The 13,668-nt window shown below is 45.0% G+C and overlaps 1 protein-coding gene across 3 annotated transcripts in view; it reads right to left on the bottom strand.

Annotated features, from left to right (window-relative positions):
• ATP6V1C2 (ATPase H+ transporting V1 subunit C2) overlaps positions 1 to 13,659 on the bottom strand; it is a 61,327-nt gene extending 47,668 nt beyond the window's left edge. For all 3 annotated transcript variants that reach the window (XR_008379740.1, XM_053590030.1, XM_053590031.1), the window contains exons 1-3: positions 13,585 to 13,659; positions 12,833 to 12,987; positions 10,382 to 10,449 (exon numbers count right to left, since the gene is read on the bottom strand). Coding sequence is in view for 2 of the 3 variants with exons in the window: in XM_053590030.1 (XP_053446005.1) it covers positions 10,382 to 10,449; positions 12,833 to 12,961 (197 nt within the window). In the remaining variant the exon portion in view is untranslated. The remainder of the gene's footprint in view (positions 1 to 10,381; positions 10,450 to 12,832; positions 12,988 to 13,584) is intronic.
• Positions 13,660 to 13,668: the final 9 nt, after the last annotated feature.

Below are 13,668 nucleotides of genomic sequence, written 5' to 3'. Positions count from 1 at the left end.
GTACCATATTTTTGAAAAGAATTAAGCATAAATTTTAAGTGTCCTAACCACAAAATGTAACTACATGAGGTAATACCACAATTCGGCCATCCCACAATGCATACACGTTTCTAAACATCATGCTGTACATGATAAATACACACAATTTTTATTTGTCAAATAGAATAACTAAGTACATTTTCTTTTCTTTTTTTTTCTTTTTTGTGGTTTTTGGCCGGGGCTGGGTTTGAACCCGCCACCTCCGGCATATGGGACCAGCAGCCTACTCACTGAGCCACAGGCGCCGCCCACTAAGTACATTTTCTAAAATAACATTTTGGGGGCAGTGCCTGTGGCTCAGTGAGTAGGGCACCGGCCCCATATACCGAGGGTGGGGGGTTCAAACGCAGCCCCAGCAAAACTGCAACAAAAAAAATAGCCAGGCATTATGGCAAGTGCCTGTGGTCCCAGCCTCCCAGGAGGCTGAGGCAAGAGAATCGCCTAAGCCCAAGAGTTGGAGGTTGCTGTGAGCTGTGACGCCACAGCACTCTACCAAGGGTGACAAAGTGAGACTCTGTCTCTAAAAAATAAATTAATAAATAAGTAAGTAACATTTTGGTTTCTTTTTTAAAGAAAAGCTTCTAAATTCCTTTTACAAAGGCCATCATCTTTCTTACACTAATATGGCTTTTTCTAATTTGGAGTGATAGCAAATCTTAATATTGTGGTTGGGAATGAGAACTCTGAAGACAGATTCCCTGGCCACTAATCACAACCTCAACACTTACTGCATGTGTCCAGGCTGCCAGAATAAGCATTCAATTAGTGTGACCTATTCTTATGTTACTTGTGTAGTTTATGATGTTAGCATTATTGTGTTCATGAATGTGGATATAAAATCTCGAAACATTAGCAGAATTCAACATAATTGGAGTTTTCCTTGGAATGCAAAAGTAATTCAATAATTATGATATTTATTAATAAATACACCAGAAGAGAAGGAATAAAACAAATAAAAAGATCCTTCCTTTGTAAAATATATATATCTTGTGTGTGTATGTGTATGAAATCAACAGCCAAGGAGACCAGGCGCAGTGGTTCACGCCTGTAATCCCAGCAGTCTGGGAGGCTGAGATGGGTAGATTGCCTGAGCTCAGGAGTTATCCAGCCTGAGCAAGAGTGAGACCCCTTGCCTCTACTAAAAACAGAAAAACTAGTCAGGTGTTATGGCAGGTGCCTGTAGTCCCAGCTACTCAGGAGGCTGAGGCAAGAGGATCACTTGTGCCCAAGAGTTTGAAGTTGCTGTGAGCTATGATGTCATAGCACTCTACCGAGGATGACAGGGTAAGAATAGCTCAAAAAAAAAAAAAAAAATCAAGGGTGGTGCCTGTGGCTCAGTCGGTAAGGCGCTGGCCCCATATGCCAAGGGTGGCAGGTTCAAACCCAGCCCCGGCCAAACTGCAACCAAAAAATGGCCGGGCATTGTGGCGGGCGCCTGTAGTCCCAGCTACTCGGGAGGCTGAGGCAAGAGAATCGCTTAAGCCCACGAGTTGGAGGTTGCTGTGAGCCGTGTGACGCCACGGCACTCTACCGAGGGCCATAAAGTGAGACTCTGTCTCTACAAAAAAAAAAAAAAAAAAATCAAGAACCAAGGGATATTTAATGATGAGATACTAGAAATATTCAAATTAAAATCAAGAACAAGCGCAGCACAGTGGCTCACACCTGTAGTCACAGATACTCTGGAGACTGAGGCAAGAGGATTGCTTGAACCCAGGAGTTTGAGGTTGCTGTGAGTTGGGCTGAGGTCATGGCCCACTATCCTGGCAACAGAGTGAGACTCCGGCTAAATAAATAAATAAATAAATAAAATCAAGAACATACATGTTGAAAGAGGAGAGAGAGGGAAGGAGACGGAGGGTATTTGGGGGACCTCACCTAATGTACATGATGCAATGGTACATTTCAAAACTATTAAGAAATGAGTATAATTGTGATGGATGTGTTACTTAGTTCAATGTAAGCATTTCACATTGTATATCAAAGCAGTACCCTGAACCCCATAAATGCATCAATGTACAAAGTTATGATTTAATAAAAAATAATTTTAAAAAAAGAACATACACGTTCACTGCCATTGCTGACAAGTTAATCATTTTTCTGTAACACTAGCCCATGCAATAAAGAAATGAGAACAGGGCGGCACCTGTGGCTCAGTGAGTAGGGCACCAGCCCCATATACCAATGGTGCTGGGTTCGAACCTGGCCCTGGCCAAACTGCAACAAAATATAGCTGGGCGTTGTGGTGGACACCTTTAGTCCCAGCTACTCAGGAGGCTGAGGCAAGAGAATCGCCTAAGACCAGGAGTTGGAGGTTGCTGTGAGCTGTGATGCCACAGCACTCTACTGAGGGTGACAAAGTGGGACTCTGTCTCTAAAAAAAAAAAGAAAGAAAGAAAGAAAAAACAAGAAATGAGAACAAAGAGAAAAACACACCATTTGCAGAAAATATGATCATAAGTTTTGAAAACATTAGAAAATACGCTGAAAAAGCCTGAGAGACAATAAGAAAATTCAGTAACTTGGCAAGTCACAACATTAATACCTGAAAATGCCTATTTACAGGGGCAGCACCTGTGGCTCAGTGGGTAGGGTACTGGCCCCATATACTGAGTGTGGTGAGTTCGAACCCGGCCCCAGCCAAACTGCAACAAAAATATAGCTGTGTGTTGTGGCAGGTGCCTGTAGTCCCAGCTACTCGGGAGGCTGAGGCAAGAGAATTGCCTAAGCCCAGGAGTTAGAGGTTGCTGTGAGTTGTGTGACACCATGGCACTCTACCCAGGCCAATAAAGTGAGACTCCGTCTCTACAAAAAAAAAAAAAAAAAAAAAGAAAGGAAAAAGAAAATGCCTAATACAAACAAATAAGCATTTAGAAAATGCTTTAGTGATCTTCTTGAGGATCATGAAGAAAAGATCTTATTTATAATAGCAAAATAAAAAATAGGATGCTCAGGAAAAAATCATTAAGATATTATATAGGACCCTTATGAAATAAAACATTAATGTTCCATTAGAAGAATTAAGCTGATGGAAAATGAACTGTGTTCATAGAAGCAGTCAAAGTTATAAAAATGCTAATCCCCTTAATTTCAGTATAATCCCAAATGAATTCTCAACCATGTGCCAGGTACTACTCTGGATACTTGGAATATATCTTTTTTTTTTAGACACAGGGTCTCCTTCTGTCACCTAGGCTATAGTACAGTGATGCCATCATAGTCCACTGAAGCCTCAAAATCCTAGGCTCAAATGATCTTCCCAACTCAGCCTCTCAAGTAGCTAGGACTACAGGTACGTGGCACCATGCCTGGCTAATTTTTTAAATTTTGTGTAGAGGGCGGTGCCTGTGGTTCAGTGAGTAGGGCACCGGCCCCATATACCAAGCGTGGTGGGTTTGAACCCAGCCTCAGCCAAACTACAAAAAAAAAAAAATAGCCAGGCATTGTGGTGGGCACCTGTAGTCCCAGCTACTCGGGAAGCTGAGGCAAGAGAACCACCTATGCATAAGAGCTAGAGATTGTTGTGAGCTGTGATGCCACAGCCCTCTACTGAGGGTGATAAAGTGAGACTATGTCTCTAAATAAATAAATAAATTTTGTGTAGAGATGGGGTTTCACCATGTTGCCCAGGTCTCAAATTCCTGGCCTCAAGTGATCCTCCCACCTCAGCCTCCTAAAGTACTAGAATTATAGAGATGATCCGCAAACCAAGCCAGATGGATCTTTTAAAAAAAATTGCCTGTGCTTAGTAGATACCTCAATAGAAGGCCTTCAAGAGTTGTAAATATTTGGACTGAATTACGAATGCTTGTGAATATATGTGTATCCACATTTTTTTGTTCTGTTTTGTTTTACCAGGAAAGAAAACAAATAAAACTCTAATAATGATTACCTGTGATGAGAGGTAGCAGGGTTAAAGTAGAACTTTCTATTTTCCTTTTTACCTTTTTATACCATTTGACTTTTCTTTCTTTTTTTTTTTTAAGAGACAAAGTCTCACTTTGTCACACTTGGTAGAGTGCCGTGGTGTCACAGCTCACAGTAACCTCCAGCTCTTGGGCTTAGGCGATTCTCTTGCCTCAGCCTCCCAAGTAGCTGGACTACAGGTACCCACCACAACGCCTGGCTATTTTTTGTTGCAGTTTGGCTGGGGCAGGATTTGAACCTGCCACCCTCAGTACATGGAGCCCATGCCCTACTCACTGAGCCACAGGCACTGCCCCATTTGAGTTTTCCAAATGTGTAAATATTTAACTTTCTTTTCCTTAATGTTAACAATCACTGAGTAATAAATAAGATATGAGTAAGACATTTTTAAATGTCTGGATTAAAAATACTATTGTGTTATCACAAATAATAATAATGATTGATGGTGGGAGCTGGGAAGGTGGAAGGAAGGAGGAAAAAGCCCTTTTCTGGTTAGTTCTGCCAATGACCCCCGAGAGCCTGAAGCATTGTGTAGTGTCCAGGACACCAAGTCCTGCTGGAGCAGGTGGGAACCAGTTAGTGGCAGGGAGGCACAGACAGACCACCAGTGGGTGAGTAGGTGGACCGAGGGTCTCTTCCTTCCTCTGCTACCCCCACTCACCCATCTCGCCCTCGGGGCCGTTTCCTCATTTGGAACATGACAGGGCCAGGTTAGCTCTCTCAGGGTCTGCCCAGCTCTTAGATCCCAGGATTCTTCCATTCATTCCCTCACTCAGTCAGTCGGTCACTAAGGACCCACCATGTTACAGGTGCTTGGGATCTAATTGTGAGTAAAAGACAGGGCAGACAAATATTAACCAAATAATCTCGTAAGAAAATGTCAAAGTCCACTGCAGCAAGCACTGTGAAGGAGGGAGCCCTCCTGTTATGTTAGAAGAGGGCAAATCTGCAGACTGAAGGCGGTGGGGCTGGGCAGAGGGAGAGCCCAGGGGAGCTCGGAGGAGCAGGTGGGAGGATGAGGGGTGGAAGAGTTTTGAAACCACCCTCATAGGAAGCAGCAGGACAGCAAACACACCAGTAGGACTGCCACACAGCTTTCGGGAAACCAGAAGGCACACGGCAGAAATAGGCATTCGGTTGCAGTACGTTTGCTGAATCTGATGAAATGTCACATAAATAATCTTAATTTCACCCTCTCTTATTACTATTTTTAAGATTATTTTTTAGAAAAGGAGTCTTGCAGCCAGGTACAGTGGCTCACACCTATAATCCCAGCATGCTGGGAGGCCGAGGCAGGTGGATTGCCTGAGCTCACCGGTTTGAGACCATCCTGAACAAGAGCGAGACCCTGTCTCTAAAAATAGCCAGGTGTTATGGTGGGCGCCTACAGTCCCCGCTACTTGGGAGACTGATGCAAGAGAATCACTTGAGGTTGCTGTGAACTGTGAGGCCACAGCACTTTTGCAAGGGTGACAAAGTGAGACTGGTCTTGTTCTATTGCCCAGGCTGAAGCGCAGTGGCACAACCGTAGCTCACTACAGCTCAAGTGATTCTCCGGTCTCAGGCTCCCAAGTAGCTAGGACTATAGGCTTCAATCTGATATCCTTGCACTAACAGAGAGCAGAAGCATAGATACTTTTTAAAATTCTATTTCAGGGCAGCGCCCATAGCTCAGTGGGTAGGGCGCCAGCCACATACACCAAGGCTGACGGGTTCAAACCCAGCCAAGGCCAGTTAAAACAACAATGACAAGTGCAACAACAACAAAAAAATAGCCGGGCCTTGTGATGGGCACCTGTAGTCCCAGCTACTGGAAGACTGAGGCAGGAGAATCGCTTAAGCCCAAGAGTTTGAGGTTGCTATAAGCTGTGATGCCATGACACTCTATCAAGGGTGACATAGTGAGACTCTGTCTCAAAAAAAAAAAAATTCTATTTCACTTCTCTTTAAAATGGGCTTACAAGAACTGACTCATTCATATCACTATAGCAGACATGTAATCCTTGATCAGCCAACCCTCAGTCAACTTCACGTGGGTAAAGAAAAAACCACCAGCACAGACAGGTAAGGTAAGGAAGCACTCAGGGCAGGTGACAGTCAACACTGTACAACAGAACCCAAAAGGTGCAGCTGAATGCCCCAGTGCCTGTAAAACGCACTATTAAATATTTCAGCCACCACCACAAAACAGGCTAAGAGACTCAAACTCAAACATTGCTTAAAAAACAGGGCAGAGAGGCTTTCCTAAAGATAAGACAATTTGATTTTTCAAATGTTCATGAGTGACAGTGTAAATACAGAGTAAATTAACAAAGGCAGCATGGAGGAATAAATCAAAAAATAAAGGGAAAGCTCTCGTCAGCAAAAGCTGCCTTCCAGCTACATGGAAAAACACTCTAGTGCACCAAGTAAATAAATAATAAAAGGATATGGAAACAATACACCTTGAAAACCCTTGTCCCTTCTCTGTTCTCCTGGGCAGAAGCAGCGCTGACAGGTTTATGCTACCTGCGTTACAGACCCAGCTAGCATTTATTTACCTAATAACACTTCAGGACTTTTCAAAGAATCAGAGAGAACATGGCAAAGAACTGAAGCCAATCTCTGGATTTATTAGTACATATACTCTCCTTTACCCCATGCTCCAATATTATCTCCTAAGACAACATAGCCTGATCCCTGAACTACAGGAAAGCTCAGAGCAAGAATTTTGAGGTGCTCAGGCTCTACCACTTTTCTCCCCCTCCCATAGGAAGACTCTTGGGAACATACTCACAAGGAAAACTGAAACAAGGCATGGTGATTTTCATTCTTACCACACCTAGTCTCTTGTTTGAGAACACTTTAATGCATCCAGGTTCTATCTGTCCCACAATTACAGCCATAATCTTGCTTGCTTGTACATTTTCCTATTTTTTCTTGAACATAAGTTACATCACCATAAGAAGCCACTTGTGCAACAAGTGTTTACAGAATAAAACACCAACGTTTACTGGAATAAGAAAACAAAAAGCAAACTAAAAGAAGGAAACAGGTGCTGATGGCTCAAGGAGTAGGGCGCCGGCCCCATATGCCAGAGGTGGGGGGGTTCAAACCCGGCCCCGGCCAAAACACTGCAACAACAGCAACAAACAAAATAAGGCAATAATAATAATCCAGGATCACAGAATTTCCAGGTCAGAGGAGGTTTTAGTAAATAAGAAACAGGTTAAAGGACTTGTATGCCCTGCGGAAGACAACTGGTAGCAAAGATGTGTCTAGAATCGCTGTCATTTCTGCAGCAAGCAGAAAGAGCAATTCTCCAAACTTACCGCACCTAATTACACAGCTTACTGTGGTATGTCAGAAAACCTAAGGTGATCATCAGCCTGAAGTGCCAGATCCTTTCTTAGGCTTGGAATTATCAGATTATTTGATTTATTTGATTAATAGGTCTTCTCCACTAGCCTGTAAATTGAACAAGGCCAGTCAGATTTCTCTGTAGTACTGAGCAGCCTAAGAAAGGGATCAAGTCAATTTGTCTTGGATGTTAGCTTTTCATAGGACAGGCCTTAGGATTTGACAATACTTGCTCTAACATGATTTTACTTCCCTTCCTTCTTCCCTGATGGCAAAGAAATGGTCACTGTTAACCCATTTTATAGATGAGAAAGCCAACGCTCAGTTTTCTTTCTCAAGACTGAACTACTGAGATCCACTGTGGCTTCAGTCTACTTTACACTGTATAAGTGAATAAATGTCCTGAAGGAAAAAAAAGAAAAAAAAGACTGTGAACTTCAAACTATTTGGTGACCAGGACTGCCTTCATGTAAGTCAGTTCAACATCCCACATACGGGGAAATGTCACTAACAAAGGATTCCTAGTATTCTTTTTTTTTTTTTTGTAGAGACAGTTTCACTTTATGGCCCTCGGTAGAGTGCCGTGGCATCACACGGCTCACATCAACCTCCAACTCCTGGGCTTAGGCGATTCTCCTGCCTCAGACTACCGAGTAGCTGGGACTACAGGCGCCCGCCACAACGCCCGGCTATTTTTTTGTTGCAGTTTGGCCGGGGCTGGGTTTGAACCCGCCACCCTTGGTATATGGGGCCAGCACCCTGCTCACTGAGCCACAGGCACCGCCCAGATTCCTAGTATTCTTATCAGTCGGTAGGTGAAGGGCACAGAACACAGCATATGCAATTTTTAGCTCATGGCACCAACCTGCAGAACAGAAATCCTCAAAGTATGTTCACGAAAACTCCTAATGACATATTTTCCCATACACGTTCATTAGCAAAGGCAGTGGAGGCCATATCACCATTCCACTAAGAAGAAGAAATCCAAATAAATGAGGGGGCATCTGTTCAAGGTAATATGGTCGGCAAAAGGAACATGCAGTTGGGGACTGACATGAAACTATGCATCTCTAAGGGGCATTGTTTTTTTCTTTGAAACAGTCTTACTTTGTCGCCCTCAGTAGAGTGCCTTTGCGTCACAGCTCACAGCAACCTCCAACTCTTAGGCTCAAGCAATTCTCTTACCTCAGCCTCCCAAGTAGGTGGGATTACAGGCACCCTCCACAACACCCGGCTATTTTTAGAGATGAGGTCTCGCTCTGGCTCAGGCTGGTCTCAACTCCTGAGCTCAGACAATACACCGCGTCAGCCTCCCAGAGTGCTGGGATTACAGGCGTGAGCCACCATGCCTGGCCTCTAAGGGGCATTATTTAATGAAAAAAGCAAAATGCAGAATATACCCTATCACTTGTATGAAATTAATTTTAAGACTACATTCCTGGCGGCGTCTGTGGCTCAGTGACTAGGGCGCCGGCCCCATATGCCGAGGGTGGCGGGTTCAAACCCAGCCCCAGCCAAACTGCAACCAAAAAAAAAAAAAAAAATAGTCGGGCGTTGTGGCGGGTGCCTGTGGTCCCAGTTGCTCGGGAGGCTGAGGCAAGAGAATCGCTTAAGCCCAGAAGTTGGAGGTTGCGTGAGCCGTGTGACATCATGGCACTCTACCTGAGGGCAGTACAGTGAGACTCTGTCTCTATAAAAAAAAAAAAAAGAAAAAAAAAAAAAGACTACATTCCTTTTATCTATTTTTTTTTTTTTTGAGACAGAGTCTCACTGTATTGCCCAGGCTAGAGTGCCATAGCATCAGCCTAGCTCATAGCAACCTCAAACTCCTAGGTTCAAGCCATCCTCTTGCCTCAGCCTCCCAAGTAGCTGGGACTATGGGCTTAGGCCACAACACCAGCTAATTTTTCTATTTTTAGAGACAGGGGACTCACTTTGCTCAGACTTGTCTCAAACTCACTCGTGAGCTCAAGCGATCCTCCTGCCTCAGCCTCCCAGAGTGCTGGGATTACAGGCGTGAGTCACTGCACCTAGCCCTCTTAAGACTACATTCACATTTATTTTTGCAGGTATTGGCTACCTCTGGAAGGCTCACCTAGAAAGATGGTAACAGTGCCTTAAAAGAGAGGCACTGGGAGGCTAGAGGAAAGGAAAGGGGCAAAGATGTAAGAGGAAAACTTAATTTTCACTATATATCCTTCCTTTTGTACTTTGAATTTTAACTCCAGGCATATGTTACTAAAAAAATTAACCAATAGAGCTGGGTGAGGTGGCACATACCTATAATCCCAACTACTCAAGACATTGAGGTGAGAGGATCACTTGAGCCCAGGAGTTCAAGTCCAGCCTAGGCAATATAGCAAGACCCCCTCTCTAAAAAATAAATAAACAAACTTAAAAAGCCTTGGGGGAAAACTTTACCAATGTTTTTCTTTTTCTTTTTTTTTTCTGCAGTTTTCGGCCAGGGCTGGGTTTAGAACCCGCCACCTCCGGCGTATGGAGCCGGCGCCCTACTCCTTCGAACCACAGGTGCCACCTACCAATGTTTTTCTAAGTGTCTTAGCACCTCTGTATTCTTCATGTTGAAGGTAGCCCCTTAAAAAAATGCTGCCTCCTTAGGGCCAGCGCGGCAACTAATGCCTGTAATCCTAGCACTCTAGGAGGCTAAGGTTGGTGGATTGCCTGAGCTCATAGGTTCAAGACCAGGCTAAAAATAGCTGGACATTGTGGCGGGTACCTGCAGTCCCAGCTACTCAGGAGGCTGAGGCAAGAGATCACTTGAGCCCAAGGGTTTGAGGTTGCTGTGAGCTACGATGCCACAACACTCTACCAAGGGTGACAAAGTGAGACTCTGCCTCAAAAAAAAATGCAGCCTCCAGCAGACAAAACAATGTGAGGGACCATGCATGGTCCCATGGACCCAGCACCCACAGACAGGCCAACCTGCTCTTTCTGCTGACTGCTGAGACCAGGTTCAGACAAATCCATAATTTGGTTCTGCCAAAGCCAGAACACTGTGTCCTCTGACAACAATGTCAAATTCTCACTTGTATGGAGTAAATAAGAAATAGTTTACCTTTCAGCAAAGGTGTCGACTTTCCCCAACTCATCAGAGAGGCCAACCAGGGAATCCAAGGTCCCCACCTAGACAGATCATAAAAAGTGAGAGGCTCCCATGCTTTCTACCAGAGTGTGGTGCCATTTCAATGGCAGTGCTAAGACTCTGTCACCTCCTCTTGGGTTAGTTGCCCCTGGTCAATGGCAAACTAAAAGGGGGAAGAATTAATAGAAATCAGTGGATTTGGGAGGGAGTGTTTTGTGTTTTTTTGGGGTGTTGCTGTTATTGTTGTTCAGTTTTTTTGTGTTTTTTTTTCTTTTATTTGGAGACAGAGTTTCACTGTGTCACCCTTGGTAGAGTGCTATGACATCACAGCTCACAGCAACCTCAAACTCTTGGGCTAAATCTATTCTCTTGCCTCGGTCTCCCGAGTAGCTGGGACTACAGGCACCTGCCACAATGCCCGGCTATTTTTTGTTGCAGTTATCATTGTTGTTTAGCTGGCCTGGGCCAGGTTTGAACCCGCCAGCCTTGGTGTAGGTGGCTGGCGCCGTAACCACTGTGCTTCGGGTACCGAGCCTGTTGTTCTTTTTTTTGCGGTGGGGGGGACAACAGAATAAACCATGGTATTTTTAATCTCAGGAAGGAGTGACAATAATGTCATGGTCTGACCTTAGCTCATTTTCTTCTTAGAATGACAATCTTTTAGCCACATGGTTAACCCCTCTAAGCTGAGGAAGAGTGCAGCAGAAAGCACGTTTAAGACATTATTCCCAAAAGCCTTTCCTCGCCGAGACATTCCCACCAGTGCCCTTGTCTGTTCTTTGCTGTCATTAACCCTGATCTTCCAGGGGAAAGGGACAGTTTTCCTCCCATTTCATCCTTCATGGAGGGCCTTTTCTTTTCAGATTATTTATGTTCTATTTCTTAGTGTGGAAATTATTACAATGTCCAAAAATCGTATTTAAAGTTCTTTTCAGAGAATCAGAAAGAAAAGATTTGCTATCGAGTGATAATGCCAACAGGCCATAAAAAGTAATCAGGAAATGATGAAGCTTGGATGTCTCTACTAAGTGAAGTTACTTCTTTTCTTTTCTTTTTCTTTCTTTCTTTTTTTTTTTTTGAGACAGAGTCTCAAGCTGTCACCCTGGGTAGAGTGCCGTGAGTCACAGCTCACAGCAACCTCCAACTCCTAGGTTTAAGGGATTCTCCTGCCTCCGCCTCCCAAGTAGCTGGGACTACAGGTGCCCACCACAACGCCCCGCTATTTTTTGTTGCAGCCATCATTGTGGTTTGGCAGGCCTGGGCTGGATTCGAACCCACCAGCTCAGGTATACGTGGCTGGTACCTCAGCCGCTTGAGCCACAGGCACCGAGCCGAAGTTGCTTCTTTTCAAGCAACTTTTGGCAGGGGCCTTGTCTTTTTCTTTTTTTAATCTTTGTACCCTCTGGAGACTCGCACACAGGAAATGATGAGCGATACAGAAGTTGCACACCTCCACAGTGTCTGTCGCTGGACAGAGCCAGGCTCTTAAAAAGCAGCAAGATGTGGGATCAGGGCCCACCACTGCCCTTAACAGCTCAACAACCCTAATAACCACTTAGCCTCTCTTAGCCTGTTCTGTGGGATTTGTGAAGCTTCCAGATCATGTGTCTAAAGTACCTGGTCACCAGCATGTTGCTCAATAAATACCAGTAAATAGGGAACAGCATCTCCAACTATGGTAGCTGGTTGGGCCGCCCTTTTGACAGAGGGACACAGTGAGATTTGAAAGAGGATTATGGCAGTTTTCTCAAAGAGTGGACTCTGGGCATTTAGCACCATTTTGCCAGCATTTGCCCCCATGCAGTCAGAGGTGATCAGGGTTATACTTCACTTTAGCATCTTCTTCCCTGGGGAAACCTACAGCCTTAGGAAGCACCACAAAAAAAGTCCACCTTCTTGCATTTGAACTCTGCTCTCTACTCCAAGACCCCTCAAAAGCCCAGCACAACCCAAAGCTCCTGAAGCCACTGAATCCCCTTCCTTTCCCTCCAGCAGAAGCTGCCCTGAGGTCAAGAGTACAATCAAGGCTGAAGTCCTCTAAGCCGGCACACCTAACTAACCATGCCTTCCATCTTCTCAGATGTCCTCCCAGGAAGAACCTGAGAACAATTCATGAAGACCTGAGTGCATGCAATGCCCTTCCCACCTTTCGAAGCATTAGACACTGAAACCCACAACCTTCTTCCCTGTTCATTCTTTCCTATGGCTCCAAGTCCACAGGTACCACAAACAATTTGGGGCTGTGTCTTAAAGTCCCACCAAGACCACCAACTCCCCTGTCCATCCTCAACCTCAGGCTTGTCCTCAGCATTTCTGCCTTTGGGCTGTTATTTCCTCCTTGGCTTCCTGGGGCAGCAATCTCTGTCTCCTCATCCCTCTCCTCCACCCACCCTCCAGCTTCTTCCTCCTCCCAGGGAATTTTACCTTGAAGTCAGGAATCGTGAATTTGGTATTGTAAGACAGGTTGGACTTGGAGGTTACAGTGTTCATCCTCTCCAGAGCTTGTAAATTTTCCTTGTCGCCAGGGGCAGAAATTAACCAAAACTCTGACATGCTTCCAGTCTTCTCTTATCCAGTTACTGACCAGAACCCACACAAACATACACAAACAGAAACAGGAGGAGACGTGTGTCAGAGTTCCCCGCTTCACCACTCCCTGGCCTCTGTTATTAATCCTTTCTAGGATCGGTCACTTCTCTGGTTCATTTCTTCCCTCCTCTGACCTTCCAGCTCAGACTCTAGAGCTCCAAGGACACTAGTCTGGGCTTATCTTAGCATGGGAAGCCCTCAGGTCTTCCCGGGACTCAGAGGTCCTCCCCCGGGGGTGGTTTCTGACTGGTTCTAAGGAGCAGAAGGTTCCTTTTAAGCTGGGCTCTGAGCACCCACTGACCAACATCATAAAAGGAGGAACAGTAGGCTGGACCTGGACGCCTTCTGAGAGGATATTTTTCTTCCTTCCACATGGCATCTTCCAGGATGCAGGTTAAGGTGGAGGAAGGAATGAGACCAGACAAGGATTCCATAACAGGCCACCAGGTCAACCCCCAGATCCAACTGGCCAACCTTAAGATTAGTATTTGTTTTAACAGACTTCAGAAGGACTTTTTTTTTCAGAGAGAGAGAGATGGCTGCTAAAGGTCTTTTGCTCTAGACAGGTGCCGACCCAGCACAGCTACCTTGGTGGGCCTGGGGTGTAGTTTGGGGGCCGCGTGGGGGGCCTCTACCGTCCAGTCTCTCTGCTGGCTGGGACAAGTGTGCGC

This window comes from Nycticebus coucang, chromosome 4 (genome assembly GCF_027406575.1).
Source record: "Nycticebus coucang isolate mNycCou1 chromosome 4, mNycCou1.pri, whole genome shotgun sequence".
In the NCBI taxonomy this organism is placed as follows: domain Eukaryota; kingdom Metazoa; phylum Chordata; class Mammalia; order Primates; family Lorisidae; genus Nycticebus; species Nycticebus coucang.
The sequence above is the reverse complement of the archived record's forward strand: the minus strand, read 5'-3'. Positions and strand labels throughout refer to the sequence as shown.